The sequence below is a fragment of the Salvia hispanica genome, chromosome 2 (assembly GCF_029641045.1).
Source record: "Salvia hispanica isolate PSC_SH4W2 chromosome 2, Shi_PSC_v1, whole genome shotgun sequence".
In the NCBI taxonomy this organism is placed as follows: Eukaryota; Viridiplantae; Streptophyta; class Magnoliopsida; order Lamiales; family Lamiaceae; genus Salvia; species Salvia hispanica.
The window spans coordinates 23366618-23390098 of NC_142693.1; the positions used below are offsets into that span (position 1 = coordinate 23366618).

The 23481-nt window shown below is 43.1% G+C and overlaps 3 protein-coding genes and 1 pseudogene across 4 annotated transcripts; all 4 read left to right on the plus strand.

Moving 5' to 3' along the window:
• Positions 1-476: 476 nt before the first annotated feature.
• LOC125202376 (uncharacterized) lies at positions 477-2593 on the plus strand. Of its 2 annotated transcripts, XM_089064452.1 has the most exons (3): positions 477-1073; positions 1730-1898; positions 2007-2593. In XM_089064452.1, the coding sequence occupies exons 1-3, from the start codon at positions 483-485 to the stop codon at positions 2354-2356; spliced, it is 1110 nt and encodes a 369-aa protein (XP_088920578.1). In that variant the 5' UTR covers positions 477-482; the 3' UTR covers positions 2357-2593. The 2 variants fall into 2 exon arrangements, with proteins under 2 accessions (XP_088920578.1, XP_047956718.1); XM_048100761.2 differs by having other exon boundaries at positions 1730-2593.
• Positions 2594-8129: 5536 nt separating this feature from the next.
• On the plus strand, positions 8130-10448 carry LOC148931836 (uncharacterized). Its single transcript, XM_089064917.1, has one exon. The coding sequence runs from the start codon at positions 8130-8132 to the stop codon at positions 10446-10448; it is 2319 nt and encodes a 772-aa protein (XP_088921043.1).
• A 3442-nt stretch (positions 10449-13890) lies between these two features.
• Positions 13891-21661, plus strand: LOC125189607 (uncharacterized). The gene is made up of 4 exons (XM_048086870.2): positions 13891-14346; positions 14997-15300; positions 21198-21466; positions 21569-21661. Exons 1-4 carry the CDS (start codon positions 13891-13893, stop codon positions 21659-21661), a joined length of 1122 nt encoding a protein of 373 aa, XP_047942827.2.
• On the plus strand, positions 16456-17643 carry LOC148931837 (uncharacterized; annotated as a pseudogene).
• Positions 21662-23481: the final 1820 nt, after the last annotated feature.

Consider the following 23481-nt stretch of genomic DNA (forward strand, 5'->3'; position numbering starts at 1 on the left):
TGTGTTCGAGTTGTTGTTGGGATTTGTTGTTCAGATGTTATCAGTTCGTCCGTGTTTTCTAATGCGAACACAAGATTTCTTTTGACAAATTATTGATGAAATTTCAAACGAAAATTTGAAGTTGTTTGTTTAATTCATTAAAAAGCTTTTCAATATGGAAATCACCAAAAAACAATTATTAGCAACTCATTTCAATATGGAAATCACCAAAAACAACATAAATTTATGGTGGATTCGATTCGATGATGATTAATGGATCAGTCGTTATCAATATGAAATCATACAAAACTTCCCATCTCAATAAAGAATAAAAGTATTCACTCAAAGAATCTCCTTTTTCTTTTCCTTTTTTCTTTTCCTTTTTACTTTTCCTTTTTACTTTTCGACTTTTCTCTTTTGCTTATATCCTACGATTGTTGCTATATATACATCATGCGTTAGGAAACCACAAGCTTATATGTTAATAAAAAAGAGAGGCGAAAATGGAGCCGCCCAAAGCTGTTGTTTCAGAAACACCAGAAATGAAACTATATGATGCTGCAACAAGGGGAGATGTAGCAACATTCCAAATACTTGCGCGACAAAATCCATTTATTGTTGATCAAGTTTCATTCGCACGTTCAAGAAATCTCCTGCATATAGCAACAATGGCCGGACATGTGGGCATCGTGGAAGAGTTGTTGAGGATAAACTCAGAGCTAGCTCGAGATGTCGACTCCAAAAAGTCGTCATCTCTTCACATTGCAGCTGAACAAGGGCACGTTGAGATTGTCGATAAATTGTTTCCTATAGCCCCTGAGATGTGTTGGTGGCTCGATGATCAAGGCATGAACCCGGTTCATATTGCTGCCATGAAAGGGCATGTTGAGATCTTGAAGGTTCTGCTTGAAAATGACTCGTCTCCTGCTATGGAGAGACTTCATCGAGGCCAGACTGTGTTGCATTTGTGCGTGAAACATCGTCAGCTTGAGCCATTGAAGTTTTTGGCAGAGAAATTGGGCATTCTTGTGGCTGTGAAGGACGATGACGGGGAGAAGGCCATTGATTTGGCTTATAGGTGCAAAGCAAAAGAGGTAAGGACGCTTTTTCTTTGGTTGTCAATTTACCACGAGAAAATAGAGATTAAAAAAGATGGAATAAGATGCCATATATATAATATTATCATGCGTGAGTTAAAGTTAATTAATATAATATTATTATGCATTGACAGAAATTTGAGTATGAAACCTGAAAGTAAGTTAATTAATTCCAGGAAATGAAAAATTATCTCCTACAATTCGTTTAAGTATTGGGGTGTCGTACGATTATATTTTAGGTCCAATTCTAATCCTATCATAACTAGGAATAGGTTTCATTACTTTTGCATATATATATTACTCTTACATTGTACTCCCTCCTTCACCTATTTATAGTCCCACTTTGATTTGCACGGAATGTAGTTCCCGCTTATATTCTCCGTACCAGTTTTATAGTGGAATGTGAGTGTAATGATTAACGGATTAGGACAAACTGTGGATATCCTAAAATGGTAATTGGGACATTATAATTTTGCAAGTATAATGAAAATCATTGTCTTAATATGGCCAGACGTAGAAATACATCGAACCTAACTTGATAAAATTCATTATGTTATATCCATGATATTATCTCTGCTAATTTCCTAACAATTCTTACTAGAATTTATTGAAATTAAGTTGGTGACTAACAGTTTGTTGCATCAAAATCTCAGATGATAGAATATCTGACGGAGAAGGATACAACAGAAACGCCTATCTACCTCATAAATATGACCGGCATGACAATGGTGGTGGTGGTCCTGATAGCTGCAATGGCGTTTCAGGCGGCCGTCAGCCCCCCGGGCGGAGTGTGGCAGGAAGACACGACATCACACAGAGCCGGTAAAGCGGTGATGGCATATGCTCATCCCAAATTATACAAATTATTCTCTCGTGCTAACACCACCGCTTTCGTTTCGTCTTTCCTAATATTACTCGTCGCCCCCCTAGCGGCAACTAATTCATTTCTTGCCGTGGTAACCACCCGGGCTGCAACCGTGGTGTCGATGGCGTCTATTGGAGTGAGTTATGGAGCTTCCTTAATCATGACGAATCCTATTGAAACACAAACACCTGGCAAAGTTGTTGCTATTGTAGTCTTTGGATTTTTGGGCGTCTATGCATTCATAAACGTCCACATGTGGTTGCCGTGGTTTTACTTTACGTGGAAGAGAGTGAAACATGAACATGAAGATCTTACGGTAGCTCATCGAATCCGACGCTATTGTTATCAATTACTAAGAGAGTTGAAAAGGATAGTATTGAATTTCGAAAGAGATGTAAACACAGTTAGAATTTAATGTGTTTCTATATCTCGTCAATAGAAATGAGTCCTTGTTGGATTTCTGAAAATGTAGTACAAGAGTCCGGAGATGATTACTAAAGACCTTGGGGATTAGATTAAGAGCCATGAAAGTAACTAATTAAGTTTGTATAGTGTCTTTCTATATTCGTGTAATAAGGAGTCCTCCATTGCATACTACATCAAGGTCTTGTAGTGATATTATACATCTACTCAATAAATGTTATTGTTAAAATTGGTGGGAGAAGTTTTCTTCTGTATTATTGAATGAATAATATGCTACATGGATTACATATTTATAGGCTAGGTATTCTACGTATATGATAAACCTAAAATTACAATAATTGCTCTACTCTAATTTGGGCATAATATACTCCCATATCAATCACATAATATTCTCCCGATATGATGCGATCTCATTCTAACACTCCCCCTCAAGCTAAAGTGATGGAGTTCCCAATACTTAGCTTGGCTAGTTCTTCTCAAAATGACTTTGAATTTACTGTCTTCATCGAATATCTGCCGTTGATCTTCGGACTTGATCCAGGGCTTGCAGTTATAATTTCCAACTGTTCGACGACACGTTATCAAGAGCAGATGCTTGCCAAATGTTTGACGAAATGTTATAGAGAACATTTGCTCTTTAACACCATAGATAGATATAGTAAGTAAGAACACGAAATTGGATTGATACATTCAACCCATGATTCACAAACCAATCATGAGTAATGAAAACAATTAGCAACTCATTTCAATATGAAAATCACCAAAAACAACAGAAATTTATGGTGGATTCGATGATGATTAATGAATCAGTCCTCAAATAAGAACATTTGGACCCGACTTGGACTGGTGGTCCGGAAAATAAACTAGTCGTGACCAACAAATACAATGGCTAGTGAGAGGGGATTCTTACTTTTGGGATAAGTTCTCTGATGGAACATTTTAATATGGTCCAACATGATCGTCTAGAGATTGTATAATATTTATGACTATTTATTTGAATGACCCGATTACGTGATCTATTAAATTAAATATAACTTGTAGGCTCTAATGATTTTCTATAAGAGTATGAGGACTATTGTGCATATACTACTTAGAATAACTTTAATTTTGTTTAAATTAGAGTTATAATAAAGTTAGAGATTTGTTCTCTAAATACATGATTATGGTCCTCAAGTGCAACCTATAAATAGATCAATAAAATCACATTCTTATTGATCAGGCGTATAATACTACTTCACATATTACAGAGAATGTGAATGAATATGTGAATGCGCTGATACTTAGAAGACTAATTTTCATACTTCAGAGTCATCAAGAACATCAAACACTATGAATCCAAATCTATGTATGCTTCCGCTTTATGTTCAACATGTATGATATATTTGAATCAATAATTTGATTCCAACAATTGGTATCAGAGCGAATGCATGTTGGAACGAATTGATAATTCATTTATTTATGATTCTTTCATTGTTTGGATTCAATTTATGAAAAATTTGTGTTCGAATTGTTCTTGGGATTTGTTGTTCAGTTGTTTATCAGTTCCTCCGTGTTTTCTAATGCAAACACAATATTTCTTTTGACAAATTATTGAAGAAATTTCGAACGATTTTTGAAGTTGTTTGTTTAATTCATTAAAACGCTTTTCAATAGTGGTTGGTTTTTTAATGAAAACAATTAGCAACTCATTCAATATGAAAATCACCAAAAACAACATAAATTTATGGTGGATTCGATTATGATTAATGGATCAGTCGTTATCAATATGTATCAATTTGGCCGTAACAAATACTCCCTCCGTTCCACAGGAATTGAGTCATTTCATTTTCTGCACTCATTTTAGAAAAATAGAGAAGAGTCTTATCTACATTATTCTCTCTTATTTTACTATTTCTTTACTTTAACTATATATTACTATCATTTTTCTAAACTACCGCGGAGCGGAGGGAGTAAGAACATTTGGACCCGACTTGGACTGGTGGTCGTGACCAACAAGTACATTGGCTCTTAAGAGAGTCGATTCTTTTTTTTTTTGGGATAAATTCTCTTATTTGGTACGTAATATGAAGTCATACAAAACTTCCCATCTCAATAATAGTATTCACTCAAAGAATCTCCTTTTTGCTTGTATCCTACGATTGTCGCTACTAGGAAAATTCGATTTCCTTAGGTGATTATGTCTTCTTTACGATACAAATAAAAATAATATATATACATCATGCGTTTGGAAACCACAAGCTTATATGTGAAAAAAAAAAAGAGGCGAAAATGGAGCCGCCCAAAGCAATTGTTTCAGAGACACCAGAAAAGAAACTATATGATACGGTAACAACGGGAGATGTAGCAACTTTTCAAACACTTGTGCCACAAGATCCATTTCTTGTTGATCAAGTTTCATTCTCCCGTTCGAGAAATCTCCTACACATAGCAACAATGGCGGGACAACTGGGCATCGTGGAAGAGTTGCTGAGTATAAACTCAGAGCTAGCTCAAGATGTCGACTCCAACAAGTCATCATCTCTTCACATTGCAGCTGAACAAGGAACGTTGAGATTGTCAATAAATTGTTTTCTGTAGCCCCTAAGATGTGTTGGTGGCTTGACGATCAAGGCATGAACCCGATTCATATTGCAGCCATGAGAGGGCAAGTCGGGGTCTTGGAGGTTCTGCTTGAACATGACTTATCTCCTGCTAGGGAGAGACTGCATCGCGGTCAGACTGTGTTGCACTTGTGCGCAAAACATGGTGCAACGTCTTGTACTAGTGACGGATGATGATGGAGAGACACTCTACGATTTGGCTGTTAGATGCGATCAAATTGAAGTAAGTACCATCTCTTTTTTGTTTGAGTTCATGGTTTTAGTTCCATGAATTAGCTAACAAATTTTTTTTCTTTTTCTGAAAACTTTAGTCATACATTTCAACTTGAGTTGCAACGACAATCAATCCATATAGGTGTTTGTTCATTTGTTTGCCATAATACAATATAGTTTATAGGTAAAGATTGAATCGAGGAAAAAAAGTTGCTTGGTTGAAATATTAGATTGTACTAACATACATATAAACATATACTACTCACTAATTTACTCGAATGCCCTTTATCTTTAGAAAGTAGTATTAATATGGATTAGTTGAATTCTTTTGAAAAAGTAAAGGGTAAAATGGGTTGCTTTTTATAAAAAAAGTTATAGCACATTCAAAAGAATACGAATCAACCATGGTTAGGGGTAATTGGCTAGAATTTTCTGAAATTATAAGTTGGTGACTAACGTTTAATTTATACCATCCATATTGTATAGTACTATTTCATAAAATTAACTCTATTTAGTTGCTTGAATTATTGCATCAAATCTCAGATGAGGGAATATTTGATTGAAAACGGCACAATCCAGCCATCAATTGATTTCATGGGGGCCAAAGAGATAAGCGGCATGACCATGGTAGTGGTGGGCCTGATAGCCGCGATGGCATTCAGTGCGGCAGTGCCCCCCCGGGAGGTGTGTGGCAGGACAACACATCATCACACAGAGCCGGCAAAGCAGTGATGGCATCATCTCATCCCAAACTATACAAGCTCTTCTCACGTGCTAACACCACCGCTTTCGTTTCATCTCTCTTGGTAATCTTTCTCAATGCCTTGGAAGCGCCAAATATTGCAGAAATATTCATGGCGGTCATAGTGTATGCAACATGGGTGTCGATGGCATCTATTGGAGTGAGTTACGGAACTTCCATAATCATTACAAATCCTGCAGAGACACAAAGAGTTGGCCAAATTATTGCTATACTATCCGCTGGGTTCGGAAGCATCATTGTATTAGTACTTGGCTGGTTTATTATAACGACTTCGTACTCTAGGTGGAAGACACTGAAACTTCACCATCGAGATCTTAATCGAATCTTTCGCATATTTTATCAGTCTACACTAGATACGCAATCCGATGTTTGATATGGAGGGTCAATCGTGACTTTTATAAAGGAGAAATTGCGTGAGCACTTGGATGAATTTCGGGGAAGATATTTACGGAGGAATTGAGAGAAATCGATCGAATCTCATTCATTGTATCTGTTGAAATAGAAAATAAAATAGTAATTTGGTTAGCTAGTTTAGCATTTTTCCAGCCTATATAAAAGACATTTTATTGTAAATTGTAGTAAACAATTCCACAATGTAGTCAATAAAGATATTTTCCCTTTCTCTCTTCTCTCTCCCGTAACGTCGAGTTTCTGCATTTCTTCATGCTCTTCGTTTCTCCCTCCAATGAATTCACCATTTTCAACAGTATCAGTACAATAAGAAAGTAGTACTTCTATATTACTGCTACAATTATTCATTTCCGTCGATTTAAAGTCTAATCACTATATGATGCCGATCAAGTTTCATTTTCACAATCAAGAAATCTTCTACATATAACAACAATCCATGGACAAGTGGGAACAGTGGAAGAGTTATTGAGGCTTAATTACTCGGATCTAGCTCGAGACATCGACTCCCAAAAATCGGCACCCCTTCACATTGCAGCTGCAAAAGGGCACGTTGAGATTGCCCGAAAATTGTCGTTTGTAGCCCCTGAGATTTGCTGGTGGGTCGATGATCAAGGCATGAACCCGGTTCACATTGCTTCCATGAGAGGGCACGTCGAGATCTTGGAGGTTCTGCTTCAGCATGACTTGTCTCCTGCGATGGAGAGACTGCATCGCGGTCAGACTGTGTTGCACTTGAGACTTTGTGATACGAGTAGTGCCCCGATAACACAGACAGACACTTCTGTGAGGCAGGATAACAGTGACAACGTCTTGGCGAGGTCAGAAGAGAATGTTGCGGGAATGCGAAGGAAGAAGGGAAAAAAGGGTCAGGCCCAAGTGGAACCGAGGGAAGATGGAAGACCAAAGCGGCAACGGAAGAAGCCGGTGATGTTTGGAGACTTTGTGTCTCGTTAGTTTAGTACTTTTATTATTTTAATTGGTGTCCTGTTAGTTTAGCATTTGGATTATTTTTATGGGCTTTATGTTTTGGACTTATTTAATTCCTTTTGAGTCGAGCGTAATTATAAGCTCCGTGCCGGGTTTTTTTGTTGGTTCTTTCCGGTATGATCGAGTCGAACCAAACCTAGGGTCCTTAGATATATAAATAGGGATTCTGTGAGTTGATGAATTCAATCAATATATCAGAAATTTCCTAATTCCCTTGCATTACTTTTTCGCAAAGTTACCTTCTCCACGGCCAAAACCTTATTGGCGTGGGAAATCCAGTTGCTCGACGGAGATTCATCTCTGTGAACGGACCTTTATCCGGCGAATCTCTCGCCCCTGTTTCAGTTGCGAATTCCTTCGCAACATTTTGGTGCTTTCATTCGGTTCTCATGACGATTGAAGGTTCTTCGGTTCGAACCAACGCAGAATCCATGGTCACGACTACACCAGCGGTTCCCATCGACCCGACTGCCGCAATCGATCGATTCGCGTCTCAACTGGAGAGACTTTCGGCGACTGTGGGTCGCTTGGAGTCCAGAATGGACATGAACGACCGGCGGAGTGGAGATATTCCGACAATGACCCGCCCTATTCCAGCGCCTCCGTTCTCCACCCAACCGTTGAGTTCGCTGTCATCCATCCTAACAACACCACTACAATCGACCCCTATTTGGACTCCTCCGGCATCTTGGTCGACCATTCCGCATACCATAGGTGGCAACCACACGATTCCTGGGTCATTGGTTCAATCGGGAGCCCACTACTTATCCCTGCCCCAAACCCTAGGGGGAATGTCTGCCCAACCAGTGCTGTCAACGTTTACTACTTCATATGGCTTACCACCGTTTAGCCTAAGTTCGGGATCCGGTCTGCCGGTGTCTGCTGTGCAGCCCCAACCACAGCTCTCTCAACCGTGGCAGCCCGATTACTCAGGTTTTGGTATTTTTAGCCACGCAAGCATCCAACGCCCTCATCTTATAAGCCAGTCCTCTTGCTGGAGCGCCCCATCGAGCCGGCAACAATCAGCTTTTGGTACACAGATCGGTGACCAGAAGCCTAACAAACTCAAGATGGAGGCCCCTCGTTTCGACGGGACGGAGGTAAACAATTGGATTCGGAGTGTACAATACTATTTTGATCATGTGGGGACTCCGGAAGATCAGCGGTTGCATTATGTTATCATGCTCTTTGAGCCTAACGTGGCAAATTGGGTTTGGAGCTATGCGGCCAGCCATGAAAGTGCAACGTGGTTTGGATTTTTGGATGACGTGCGACGTCGCTTTGACCCAAATTGCTACACGAGCCACGTCGGGTTCCTTAAAAAACTGACACAAACAGGTACGGTCTCTGATTACCAATTAGCTTTCGAGAAATTGCAAAACAGTGCTATTGGGGTTCCTGACCATGTTCTTTTGGATTTATATGTGGCGGGGCTGAGGCAACCTATTCAGGATGAGGTCCTACTCCACCGACCACAATCCCTAGCAGCGGCTTTTGCCTTGGCGGTTCGAATTGCTTCTTGCCGCCCGGAATACAACCACCCATCGGGAGGGCAGCAAAGACGTCAGTGGCAGCAGCGGGACCAGCGGGCAGGTCAGACGCCGCTGCACTCAGAAGCTGCAAATTCTCAGCCACATGCTGCGGGCAATCGGCAACCTGGTGGTGCACTGGGACGACAGTCAGACTTATCCAAGCTTCCTATCATCCGCCTATCGGCGGCACAGAAGGCTGACAAGGCCCGGCAAGGGCTATGCTACTACTGCCCTGAGAAGTGGGTTTCAGGTCACGTCTGCAAACACCGGTTCTTGGCCTATATGGGCGCGGACGATGATGAGGAGGATGTATTTTATGATCCTTTGGATGACAAGTTGAATGAGGAAGTGGTGACAACAGATCTCTCTCATTTGCACGCAATGGATGGGAAACGGACTTCGAAATCTTTGTTATTGTCCGGGTCTATTGAGTCGGTAGGGGTTACGGTCCTGGTGGATACTGGAAGCTCACACGATTCCTTACACCCTCGGATAGCCGAGCGCTTGCACCTCCCCCTCACGGCAATCAAACCGTTCCGAGTATATGTTGGCAATGGAGCATCCATTTTGTGCTCGCACATGTGTAAGGGGACTAAATTGGTGATCCAAGGCCCGTTGTTTGTCATTGATCTCCATGTTTTGCCCATTCACGGTCCGGACGTCGTCTTGGGTATGGATTGGTTGGAATCTTTGGGGCGTGTAACAACGGACTTTGTTGCGAAGTCCATGGAGTTCATTAGAGGGGATGAATTGGTTGTTCTACAGGGGATTGATCAGCCTCCTCGTCGCATCTCTTTGTCTTCCTTGGCCTGCCTCATGTCATCGGCGACGTTATTTGAATTATATGAGTTGGTTGCGCTGGACCCCCACACCCAATCTGATCTGCCGCCGGATGTCGAGGAATTTCCGACGTCATTACCACCATCGACCAGCTCGGTTCTTCGCGCCTTCGCCAATGTATTTCTGGTGCCACAGGTTCTTCCACCCGCTAGACAGTTTGATCATCAAATCCATTTGCTACCAAACTCCAAACCAGTAAATGTCCGGCCGTACAGGTACCCATACTTTCAGAAGAATGAGATCGAGAAGCAAGTTAAGGAGATACTCGATCAGGGGGTCATACAACGAAGCCATAGTCCTTTTTCGTCACCAGTGTTGCTAGTTCGAAAGAAAGACAGCACCTTCCGCTTCTGCATCGATTACAGAGCCCTGAACAAGGCAACGGCCCCTGACCATTTTCCAATCCCGACTGCAAATGAATTATTCGATGAATTGGGTGCAGCTCGGTACTTCACTAAGTTGGATCTTCGTTCGGGATACCACCAGATAAGGATGCATGAGGCGGATGCTTATAAAACAGCTTTTCGCACGCATGACAGACATTTCGAATTTTTGGTGATGCCATTCGGTTTGACTAATGCCCCTTCAACATTTCAGGCAGCCATGAATTGTATCTTCCAGCCCTTCCTGCGAAAGTCAGTCATCGTCTTCTTCGATGATATTTTGGTCTACAGTCCTTCATTGGATTCTCATGCTGATCACCTTCGCATCGTGCTATCCATCTTGGAGGAGCATTAGTTTTTTGTCAAGCTCTCGAAATGCTCATTCTGCAGTCAGACGGTGGACTACCTTGGTCACTTGATCACTGAGGGGCAGCTGAAGGCGGATCCGTCTAAAATTGAGGCGATGGTGGCTTGGCCAACACCCGCAACGGTGAAACAGCTTAGAGGATTTTTGGGTCTCACGGGATATTACCGTCGGTTCATTGCTCACTATGCAGTGATAGCGGCCCCCCTGACGGACCTATTAAAAAAGGATGCTTTTCGCTGGACGCAGGCTGCAGCTGACAGCTTTGAGGCCTTGAAACGGGCAATGACGGCAGCCCCTGTTCTTCGCCTACCAGATTTTTCACGAACATTCTATTTAGAAACGGATGCTTTAGATTTTGGTGTTGGAGCGGTACTGATGCAGGATGGTCATCCATTGGCTTTTTTTAGCAAAAAGTTGGGGCCCTGGCGTCGAAGCGCGTCCACTTACCATAAAGAGTTGTACGCTATCGTAGAGGCCGTCCAAAAGTGGAGACAGTATCTGTTGGGTAGAGAATTTGTCATTCGCAGCGATCAGAAGAGTCTTCGGGAATTGCTCCAGCAGGTGATACAGACACCCGAGCAACACTTGTACGTCCGCAAGTTGATGGGCTATAAATTCAGTATTGAGTACAAGTCCGGAGCGGCTAACCGGGTGGCGGATGCCTTGTCTAGACGGGATGAGGAGATAGAACCTGATGCATCCATGCTTAGTGTGATAGCACACCCCATTCCCGACATAATACGGCTGCTGGTGGAGGAAACGGCATCTTCAGCTCCACTGTGTGACTTGCGCCGTCAGATTGAGCGTGGTTCTGCTGATCCTAAGTTCACCTTTTGCGACGGACTGATTTATCGCGACCGCAGAATCTACGTCGGAGAATTTTCGCCACTCCAGGAGGCTTTATTGTACGAGTATCACAGTACTCCGCAGGCCGGTCATCCCGGGTTTGACCGTACATTGCGTCGTATATCGATGCAGTTTTATTGGCCACATATGCGGCGTGATGTGAAGCGTTTTGTAGCCGCTTGTGTGGAGTGTCAAACCACAAAGTACTCCACGCAGAAACCAGGGGGTTTATTGCAGCCCCTTCCTATCCCAACTCAAGTCTGGGATGACGTTTCCATGGATTTTGTGGTAGGTCTGCCACTATCCAAAGGGTACACCACTATCATGGTCGCGGTGGACCGTTTATCCAAGTATGCGCACTTCGCGCCATTGCCTGCACGTTTTGATGCGATGCGAGTCGCTCGTCTTTTCATAGAAACAGTGGTTAAGCATCACGGGTTCCCTAAAACCTTGGTGTCAGACCGTGATCCTGTGTTCTTGAGTGAGGCATGGGAGAACATGCTCACCCTCAGCGGCACTAAATTGCACTTCTCGACAGCGTATCATCCTCAATCTGATGGGCAGACAGAGGTCCGCAATCGAGGACTGGAGCAGTACTTGAGGACTTTCGCGGCAGACCGTCCCACTAAATGGGCGAATTTTCTACCTTGGGCCGAGTTGGCGCTTAACTGCTTCCATCACGAGGGGCTGGGCACTTCTCCTTTTTGTGCTCTTTATGGCCGTGAGCCGCCACCCTTGGTCGCTGCGCAACCGTCGGTCAAACGCCACGACCCGCCCACTATGGAATTAATTCGTCAGAGGGGCGAACTCTTAGTGGAGTTGCGAAAGAATTTGGAACAGGCACAACAGCATATGCGTTCCTCGGCAAATAAACACCGCCGTGATGTCAACTTTTCAGTGGGTGATAAGGTTTTGCTTAAACTCCAGCAGTATCGGCAGCACTCAGTAGCCAGGCCGCTGTCAGCCAAGCTTGCACGGCGATTTTATGGTCCATTTGAGGTGATTGAACGGATTGGTCCGGTGGCGTACCATCTGAAACTTCCGGTTGGTGCGCGCATACACGATGTGTTCCATGTTAGCTTGCTAAAACCGTTTGTTGAGGGTTCATCGACTTCATCAGAGGGCGAGTTACCCGCTGATATTTTGGGGACGAGGCCGATTCTGAGGCCTATTCAGATTCTGGATCGAAGAGTTGCTCTACAGGGTGATCAGGCTGTCGATCAAGTTTTGGTGGAATGGGCGAGTTCCTCGCAGAATCAGCCGACATGGGAGCCGGTGTCGACTGTGCGACGGCGTTTTCCACACATCCTTGAGGACAAGGAGCCTCTTAATCGGGGGAGAGTTGATACGAGTAGTGCCCCGATAACAGAGACAGACACTTCTGTGAGGCAGGATAACAGTGACAACGTCTTGGCGAGGTCAGAAGAGAATGTTGCGGGAATGCGAAGGAAGAAGGGAAAAAAGGGTCAGGCCCAAGTGGAACCGAGGGAAGAGGGAAGACCGAAGCGGCAACGGAAGAAGCCGGTGATGTTTGGAGACTTTGTGTCTCGTTAGTTTAGTACTTTTATTATTTTAATTGGTGTCCTGTTAGTTTAGCATTTGGATTATTTTTATGGGCTTTATGTTTTGGACTTATTTAATTCCTTTTGAGTCGAGCGTAATTATAAGCTCCGTGCCGGGTTTTCTTGTTGGTTCTTTCCTGGTATGATCGAGTCGAACCCAACCTAGGGTCCTTAGATATATAAATAGGGATTCTGTGAGTTGATGAAATCAATCAATATATCAGAAATTTCCTAATTCCCTGGCATTACTTTTTCGCAAAGTTACCTTCTCCACGGCCAAAACCTTATTGGCGTGGGAAATCCGGTTGCTCGACGGAGATTCATCTCTGCGAACGGACCTTTATCCGGCGAATCTCTCGCCCCTGTTTCAGTTGTGAATTCCTTCGCAACACTTTGTATTTCTTCCATGAGAGGGCATGTCTATGCATAATCAGAACTAATTTGTAATTTTGTACTATCAATCTTTCCTCAATTAATTCTGAAAATATTTTCCCGACTTTCTTAGAACATATTCAAAATAAACTGTGATTTCAGAATCAAAAATATATGCTATCATTATAATTACTTTATATATAAAATCTACATAATTGATTTATTAATACTGTAATCCAAATGTAGAGTACAAGTAAGGGATAATTCTTCGTGTAGTAAGGGCATAATATATGCCATCATGTTTCGTGTGACTCATTTCACACGTATTCTCTCTCTCAAACCCGAAACCTACTCTGTGTGTTGAATATACAAATATACATAATATATACTCCCTCCGTCCCAATAAATATGAAACGTTTGCTTTTCGGCACAGGATTTTATGTAGTGTTGTTTTGTGAGTTAAAGAAGAGAGAGTAAAGTAAGAGAGAGGGAAAAGTAGAGATAGAGTTATTTTTATTTTAAAAAACGTTTCATTTTTAATGGGACAACCCAAAAAGGAAAACGTTTCATTCTAGTGGGACAGAGGGAGTATGCATCATGAGTTCGCAAATCACAAGCTTAGGCAAAAATATAGTTGGCTGAAACAATTAATGGTTTCAGAAGAAGCTAAAAAGGAAACAAAGAATAACGTAGCAACTTTCCAAATACTTGTGCAACAAGATCCATTTCTTGTTGATCATGTTTCATTTCCACGTTCAAGAAGTCTCTTACATTTTGCAGCTGAAAATGGGCGCGTTGAGATTGCCAGAGAATTGTTATCTGTAGCCCCTGAGATGCGCTGGTGGCAAGATGATCAAGGCATGAACCCGGTTCATATTGCAGCCATTAGAGGGCATGTCGAGATCTTAAAGCTGCTGCTTCAGCTGGACTTGTATCCTGCGATGGAGAGACTTAATCGAGGCCAGACTGTGATGCACTTGTGCGTGAAACATCGTCAGCTTGAGACGTTGGAGTGTTTGGTTGAGGAAATGAGCGACCTTGTGAATGTGAAGGATGATGATGGGGACACACGCTTGCATTTGGCTGTTAGGTGCGATCAAGTTGAGGTAAGTGCCAACTCTTTGTTTGTGTTCTATGAAATAGCTAGCCATTTGATTTTTATCGATTTTTAATTTAGTCATACATTCGGCTTGAGTTGCAACCACGATCAATCCACATAGGGATAAGGGTGCATGCTTGAAAATGAGGCCTAATATGCATAGAAGTTGTTAAAAGATGCGATACCATTATCATGAGTTAGATTCAAAATGAGGAAACAGGTGTTCTTTTTCAATATGGAGTAGTATATGTTTTCCTTATTTCCTCGTCAAAGAGATGGAGAGAATATGACGATGAAACTTAACTTAGTTTGTAAGACTTTTCCTCTCCAACAGTTATTGACCTTTTAAATTAAGTGAAAAGAATAGAGAGATCGAACATCATAAGAGGATAGTACAATGTGGGTCTTATTTTTATACAGTATGGTATTAGTTCTATAGTAATAAAATGTGAGTGAAAATGAGTTAGTGAAATGCAGGGCCCACTACAAAAAATAGTAAGGATTAAAGATGACAATTTTTTTGGAATGGATGAAAATGGAAATGTGATGGTAAATATTTTGGGAGCGATCGGGAGTGTTTGATTTTCATTATTCATATTGTATATTTCGCTTCATTAACTCTATTTGTATACTTGAATAATCGTATCAAAATCTCAGATGGTAAAATATTTGGTGGATGACTATAAAGTAGAGAATCTAACGGAGAACTCCATGGGCAAAACACAGCTGGATATCTTGAGAGGGAACTCCCAACACACAACTAAGCCTTCAGAAATTGAAAGGTTACTACTTTTGGCATATGACCCAATTCCCAACACCTATCGCGAGATGACCGACATGACAATGGTGGTGGTGGGCCTGATAGCCACGGCATTCAGTGCGGCTGTCAACCCCCCGGGTGGCGTGTGGCAGGATGACACGTCATCACACAGAGCCGCCAAAGCAATAATGGCATCTTCACATCTGATACGGATGACCCTTCGGCACTGGCGGAGGAGCAGCAGCGTGTGGCCGTCGAAGTTGCACAGACCGAGGAGTTGCTGGAGCAGGAGCTGAACTGTGAAACGGTTGAGCGTGGAAGGCCTTCGCCGAGGGACACGAACAAGAAGCCGAGAAGGAGAACAAGGCCACCGGTCAGATTTGGTGACTATGTCTCCAAATAAGGCGTGGCGTTCTTTTTTATTATTTTAGTTAATTATGTTTTGCATTAGTTATTATCCTTATTATTATTATTTTTGAACAATTGGGTCGAGCGATTTATAAGCTCCGTTCCGGGTTTTCTTTGTGGGTTCTTTCCCGGGCCGTAAAGTCGAACAAACCCTAGGGTCCTTAGAATATAAATAGGCGCTAAATTCATCAATAAAGATTATCGATAATTCGCCTACTTTCTCTTCTCCATAATCTGTTTTTTTCTTCAACCCTAAGCGGTCGACGGGAATAAGCCTCCCGAAACTTCTGCAAACCTCTATCCGACCTGAGATAAGAGAAATACTCTTATCAAACTGGTGCTTTCACTGAACTCATGGACGCAAGCACTTCGGAGGTCGGACGAACGACGAGTTTCACCATGGTTCGGTCCACGGCGACGCCAATTACAGTGAGCGCCTCTTCCGGATCGGGTTCTCAGGATCCGAACCCTGTTTCAACAATGTTCGAACATATTCTGGCATCTTTAGCGAGGTTCGAGACGCGTATGGATGACTTTGATCGCCGGTTGGTTCCGCCGAGATCGGAGTCGGTGTGCAGTTTAGGTCTACCATCTCATTGGTTTACTAATTCTATGCCGAAAACAACACAAATTTCACTCCCAACACAATCGGTGATCAATAGTATACCGAATCACCCAAGTTCATGGGGGCAACCATCTTCTGCGTCGGGGATGCCCGCGGGAAATCACGCGTTCGGTTCGGCGACGCAACCCTCTTCTATGCCGAGTATTCTAGGCAGTTTTGGTATGGGATCGCAGGCTGGTTTGGGGCAGCTGACATCGTGGGAACCCCCGGGATTCACGCAGGCGATGGGGTTGTCGTCGGGACGTCCTCCGACTTCTTGGGACAACCCGATGTGGCACAATCAGTGGGGCCAGCGTTAGTGGGAGCAGCCGAAGGATGTCAAGATGAAACCTCCACGCTTCAACGGCACAGACGCTGTGAATTGGATTGCTTGGGTGCAGTATTATTTTGATCATCTGATGATGCCCGAAGCATAGCGTCTCCATTACGTAATAATGCTCTTCGAGCAGCAGGCGGCTGAATGGGTGTTTAATTATCGAGCCAGCAACCCGGTTGTGTTATGGAATGACTTCTTGGAGGATGTGTGGCGGCGCTTTCGAGGATTACTTGGGATTAATAGCTAAATTGGTGCAGACGGGATCTTTGGCGGACTACAACACTACTTTTGAAACGATGCGTAATCGAATCCCAAATATTCAAGAATCAACTTTTTTGCCGATCTATATTGTGGGTCTCCAGCGGCCGGTCCGTAGTCAGGTAAAGCATAATCACCCGAGATCAGTAGCGGCAGCAATGGCCCTGGCGATAGAGTTTGATGGTAGCAACGACAGGTCAATACCCCAGCAGGACCCCAACGCCGCAACTGGACACCTAGGGACCAAAAGGGGCCATCTGCAACGGCGCCTCAACAGAAACAACGCTCTCAAGGGCGACCAGACCTGTTTATGCCCGGGGCCCCGGTTATTCCAAGCTACCTGTAATCCATCTAACGGCGGCAGAACGGGCAGATCGAACACGTCGGGGTTTATGTGTGTATTGTGAGGAGAAGTGGGTGCAAGGTCATGCCTATAAATGACCCTTTCTCGCATATATGGGCAGTGAGGATATTGAGGATGTTGAGGAGATAGAACCGCCTTTGGAACATCAAGAACCTGAGGTCATCACGGCTAATCTCTCTCACATTTATGCGATGGACGGTCATCAGCACCCGGAAGCTATGGAATTCAGGGGAACGATTGGTGCAGACCCAGTGGTCATTTTGGTGGATACAAGCAGCTCCCATGACTTTTTGCATCCGTTTGTGGCGCAGAAACTATCGCTTCCACTAACTGCGGTGAAGCCGTTTCGAGTATACGTGGGTAACGGCGCTTCGTTGGTATGTTCCTACGCTAGCCTGCAAACTCGCGTGGTGATTCAGTCGCATGTGTTCCTGATTGATTTACATATTTTCCCTGTTCATGGGCCGGACGTGATCCATGGTTTGGCTTGGTTGAAATCCTTACGGCGTGTGATGAGTGATTTTGTGGATGGGACATTGGAGTTTGTGCATAACGGGATCCCAGTTCGTTTGAAGGTGTCCACCCCAGCCGCACGGCCAGCTTCCTTTAAAACTGTGGCCAATTTGTTATCCCTGCAGGGTGCGGCAAAACTATATGAACTGATCTCGGTGCCCAAGCACGATGACCACAGTGTCACGACTGATGCACCTCACTTTCCTGGCGAACTGGATCCCATGGTGTTGGCGGTTCTGCGTTCACACGAGGCGGTGTTCTGTACTCCGACTGGCGTGCCGCCACCCAGGCCCTTTGATCATCGCATTCATTTGCTCCCAAATGCCAAACCTGTCAATGTGCACCCATATAGGTACCCTTACTTCCAGAAGAACGAAATTGAGAAGCAGGTCAAGGAGATGCTGGCCTCAGGGTGGATCAGGCCTAGTCAGAGCCCGTTTTCTTCTCCAGTTTTGCTCATTCGTAAGAAGGATGGGTCCTTTCGGTTCTGCATTGATTACAGAGCCTTGAATACAACCACGGTGCTGGAGCACTTTCCTATCCCAACCTCAGATGAATTGTTTGACGAGTTAGGGTCAGCCCGTTTCTTCACCGAGCTGGATTTACGCTCCGGTTATCATCAGATTCGAATGCACGCGGATGACATGTTCAAAACAGCCTTCCGAACTCACGCCGGAAATTTCGAGTTCCTTGTCATGCCGTTCGGACTGACTAATGCTCCGTCCACGTTTCAATCGGCCATGAACGCCATCTTCCGGCCCTTGCTGCGTCTCTTTGTCATCGTCTTTTTTGACGACATTTTGGTCTACAGCCCCACCCTAGAATCCCACGTTCGCCACTTGCACGAGGTACTCACAATATTAAAGGCTAATATGTTTTTTGTCAAGATATCCAAGTGTGTTTTTTGCAGCATGACTGTTGAGTATTTGGGGCATCTGATCTCGGGAGAGCGATTGAAGGCCGATCCTGAGAAAATCGCGGCTATGGTTGCATGGCCTGTCCCGACGTCGGTCAAACAGTTGCGGGGATTCTTGGGCCTTACCGGATACTATCGGCAGTTTGTGGCAAATTACGCGATGATTGCATGGCCATTAACGGAGCTGCTCAAAAAGGACGCGTTTGTTAGGTCTTCTACGGCTAAGGACAGTTTTCAGGCCTTGAAGGCTGCAATGACGTCGGCCCCTGTGCTATGCTTGCCGGATTTTTCAAAAGTATTTTATATCGAGACTGATGCATCGGACTTTGGTGTTGGCGCGGTGCTCCTGCAGGATGGGCATCCCTAGGACTATTTTAGCAAAAAGTTGGGGCCGCGGAGAAGGGTGACTTCAACATATCATAAAGAGTTGTATGCGATTGTTGAGGCGGTTCAAAAATGGGATCGGGACGAGAGTTCGTGATTCGGAGTGATCGGAAGAGTTTGAAGGAGTTGTTGCAGCAGTTTATCCAAACTCCGGATCAACAATTTTATGCGCGGAAGCCAATGGGGTACAAGTTCCGCATCAAATACAAGATCGGAGCTTCCAACAGAGTGGCGGATGCCTTTTTAAGGAGGGACATGGCGCCCGACAAAGGGGCTGCGGACCGCGAGCAGACGGAGTCAGCGCTGCTAGCGCTAGTGGCTCATCCGGTGCCGGATATTTTGGAGACTTTGCGCGTCGAGGCGGATACGCTAAACGAGCTGTTGGGCGTCCGTGCGCAGATTGGGGATGGCACGGCGAGCAATAATCTGTCGTTTGTAGACGGATTGGTTTATCGGGGTCGCCGAATCTACGTGGGCGAGTTTTCCGCGACCAAAATGCCGTTACTTCATGAACACCAAAATGCCGCAGGCTGGTCACCCGGGGGTGGACAGAACCTTTCGCCGGATTTCAGAGCAGTTTTATTGGAAAGATATGAGGCGTGATGTTAAGAAATATGTGGAGGCTTGTTTGGAGTGTCAAACTACTAAGTATTCGACGCAGAAACCGGCACGGCTGCTGCAACCTTTGCCTATCCCTTCGCAGGTTTGGGAAGACGTGTCAATGGATTTCGTAACAAGCCTCCCTCAGTCTCGGGGTTTCACTACCATTATGGTTGTGGTGGATCGTTTGACCAAGTATGCGCACTTCGCACCGCTGCGGCCGCATTTCAACGCCTTGCGCGTAGCTAACTTATTTATTGAGACCGTAGTTAAACATCATGGTTTTCCAAAGACGTTGGTCTCGATAGGGATTCGGTTTTCTTGAACGATGTGTGGGAGGAGATGTTGCGCTTGAGTGGTAATAAATTGCACTTCTTATCATCCTCAATCTGACGGCCAGACAGAAGTGCGAAATCGGGGGTTGGAACAGTACTTGAGGACGTTTGTGGCGAATAAGCCGAACAAATGGGCGAACTTCTTGCCTTGTGCGGAGTTATCTTTAAATTGCTTTTTTCACGAGGGTCTGGGGACTTCGCCATTCAAGGCGCTGTATGGGCGTGATCCCCCTCCGTTGGTGGCGCCAGAGCCGTCAAGATCGACGCCCTCTGATGTGGCGACGCTGATTCGTGAACGGGGTGAACTGATCGTCGCTTTGCGTGGCAATCTGGAGAAGGCACAGCAGCGAATGCACGCTGCGGCAAACAAGCACCGCCGCCATGTGGAGTTTGAGGTGGGGGATTTGGTGTTGTTGAAACTACAACAATATCGGCAGTACTCGGTGGCCAAGCCGCTGTCTTCAAAACTGGCGCGGAGGTTCTTCGGTCCGTATGAGGTATTGGAGCGTATTGGGCGGATGGTATATCGCCTGCATCTACCGGAGGGCAGTAGGGTCCATAACGTGTTTCACGTCAGCTTGTTGTGACCGTTTGTGCGAGGTGTATCGCCGGAGGCGCTGGTTGTTGCCCCCTCTGTTTGCACGGAGCCGCCCGGTTTCGAGGCCGCGGAAATGGTTAGCTTGCCGCACGGTGTGGCGAGATGGGGTGCCGGTGGAGGAAGCTTTGATTGAATGGGATGATGATGGTGGTGCGAACCGGACGTGGGAACCGCTCGCGACGGTTCGTCGTCGCTTTCCGGACCTGATCCTTGAGGATAAGGATGTTGCTATCCGGGGGAGTTGATACGGATGACCCTTCGGCACTGGCGGAGGAGCAGCAGCGTGTGGCCGTCGAAGTTGCACAGACCGAGGAGTTGCTGGAGCAGGAGCTGAACTGTGAAACGGTTGAGCGTGGAAGGCCTTCGCCGAGGGAGACGAACAAGAAGCCGAGAAGGAGAACAAGGCCACCGGTCAGATTTGGTGACTACGTCTCCAAATAAGGCGTGGCGTTCTTTTTTATTATTTTAGTTAATTATGTTTTGCATTAGTTATTATCCTTATTATTATTATTTTTGAACAATTGGGTCGAGCGATTTATAAGCTCCGTTCCGGGTTTTCTTTGTGGGTTCTTTCCCGGGCCGTAAAGTCGAACAAACCCTAGGGTCCTTAGAATATAAATAGGCGCTAAATTCATCAATAAAGATTATCGATAATTCGCCTACTTTCTCTTCTCCATAATCTGTTTTTTTCCTTCAACCCTAAGCGGTCGACGGGAATAAGCCTCCCGAGACTTCTGCAAACCTCTATCCGACCAGAGATAAGAGAAATACTCTTATCAACATCCCACACTATACAAATACTTCTCTCATGCTAACAACGCCGCTTTCATTTCATCTCTCTTAGTAATCTTACTCGTAGCCATGCGAGCGCCAAGAAATGCATCTCTTTTCGTGGAAGTCATCTTGTATGCAACGTTGGCGTCGATGGTGTCTATTGGAGTGAGTTATGGAACATCCTTAATCATGACCAATCCTATTGAAACACAAACAGTTGGCCAAATTGTTGCTATAGTAGTTGTTGGGACAGTGGGCATCATTGCATTAGTACTCGTATGTACTGTTTTAGAGAGTTCGTTCAATACGTGGAAGAGAAAGAAACTGCAGCATACAGATCGTAAATTCAATGATTTTATATTTCGCTTTCAATATCAGTTTCAGCACACCATGAACTATCTCTTTACCAGACTAATTAGGAGGGGCGGGCCACCTCCTCCTAACCGTCCGGGGAGCCCAAATATCCTCTAGAGTTGAGCCGAAAATAACATATCCTCTAGAGTAGTAGTATTTGTTTTCAATTCATGTTATGCAATGGTTTAGCTTATAGAATGAACTACAAAACTAGTATCCAGAAAATGTGGTTTGCACCTTTCCGGGACTCAGCATTTACAAAATCACATTTTCAGTCAAAAAGTTCATAAATTCAGTCCCTCCTTGAGGGATGTATTTGTCCATTTAGCTTCATTTGCCCATTTACTGCTTTAGTTTTGTAGTTCACTCTAACTTATATAGCCTTTCGGCTATGAGGTCTATGGTTCAACGTACTTTTTCTTTTCTTAGTCCCTTCTTTATTTTATCATTTATATTTCTTCTTATTAATAATATAAACTCAAATATTTACTACTTTACCTAATTACTTTTGTATTTTTAATTAAAATCAATTTTATTGATATTTTAAATTTATTTATTTTAAAAGGATTAAATTATTAGCAATATAAACCCTAATATTTACTTTACCAGTAATTAAATATATTTGTATAATATTACAATAAGTTTGGATTTGTTTAAATTAAGGTGTTTCTCTAACTTATTATGTCTTTTACGAAACTCACTAATGAATCAAAACATAGCTTGTTTACGGTTATAAAGAGATTGTGAAAATTACTTTTAACAGCATACTGATACATTCAAACATGTGACATTACTGTGGCATATAGGAATACAGTAAAAAAACAAATAAAAAAAAGAAATTATGCACGCTCTTGACATCTTGGTAATATTTATTAAGCAATTTTCTTGTCATAGCTAAACTAAAGGAAAAGTAATAAAACAATCTATACAGAAAACATGTGCATAACATACAATAAGAAGTAAAAAATCACATGCCCAACAATAAAAAAAAAGTAAAAAATAACATAAAAATATAAATCAAATGGAATATTCGAACATGTTCTAATAATCGTCAAACCTTGTAATCCAAAAAGGTAGGTTACTAGTAATAAACTTATTTCTTAAGTTTAACTTGTTAAAACAAACAATTAACCATCGTCAATCTTAACTACTATAATCCACTAATTGTCAAAGTCCATAAAGTAAAATAAACAGATTTCTCAATAGCATGGACAAGACTTAAAGAAAAATTTTACAGTTTGGGAAACTTGTAAAATTCTTGGAAATGCCCAATAAAATCATTTGATAAATTTACCCTTAATTTAGCACACTTTTTTACTTATTCATTTTTCCATGCAATAGTTAAAGACCAAAGTAGTAAATTTATCCCCTCTTTATATATTTTTTAAAGTATGCTGAATACTTATAAACATGGTTGTGTTTGACATTAAACCTGCAATATTTGATTATTAGGACATTGTCTCTCTCTCTTTTATGTGTAGGTGGACCACACGTAGGGGGAATACCGGACTTACTGTACCTAAAAAATACCAAAAATATCGATTTTTCAGTATACTGTAGTTTTCGGTACAATATTCGGTACGACAACGTTATTAGATTTCCTATACCGCGGTATACACCGAATCTTCGTATGTCAGTATATACCGGTATATATATACTACTGTATACCCTACACACATATTTATGTTTAATTATACTTAAGTTTAAAAATAGAATTTTCTATTATACAAAAATAAAAAAGAATCAAACTTAAATGGTATTTTGAATATTTTGGGTATAATAGATTTTTATCGGTATAACAGGTATGACGGTATGCCGTATAACCACAAAAGTAATATATACCGAAAATACGGTATGGTAACGGTATCAAAAACTACCTTATCGAATTTCCGGTACACTGAAAAATTCGGTATGGTGTTTTGTCGAGCAGTTTTCGA

What these genes read in the sequence shown, in the direction of transcription:
- LOC125202376 (XM_048100761.2), top strand. Translation starts at nt 483, where the DNA reads ATGGAGCCGCCCAAAGCTGTTGTTTCAGAAACACCAGAAATGAAACTA. An exon ending in ATAGGTGCAAAGCAAAAGAG is followed by an intron (nt 1,074 to 1,729) that starts GTAAGGACGCTT and finishes TCAAAATCTCAG; the next exon opens with ATGATAGAATATCTGACGGA.
- LOC148931836 (XM_089064917.1), top strand. Translation starts at nt 8,130, where the DNA reads ATGTCTGCCCAACCAGTGCTGTCAACGTTTACTACTTCATATGGCTTA.
- LOC125189607 (XM_048086870.2), top strand. Translation starts at nt 13,891, where the DNA reads ATGGTTTCAGAAGAAGCTAAAAAGGAAACAAAGAATAACGTAGCAACT. An exon ending in TTAGGTGCGATCAAGTTGAG is followed by an intron (nt 14,347 to 14,996) that starts GTAAGTGCCAAC and finishes TCAAAATCTCAG; the next exon opens with ATGGTAAAATATTTGGTGGA. An exon ending in GCATCATTGCATTAGTACTC is followed by an intron (nt 21,467 to 21,568) that starts GTATGTACTGTT and finishes TTTCAATATCAG; the next exon opens with TTTCAGCACACCATGAACTA.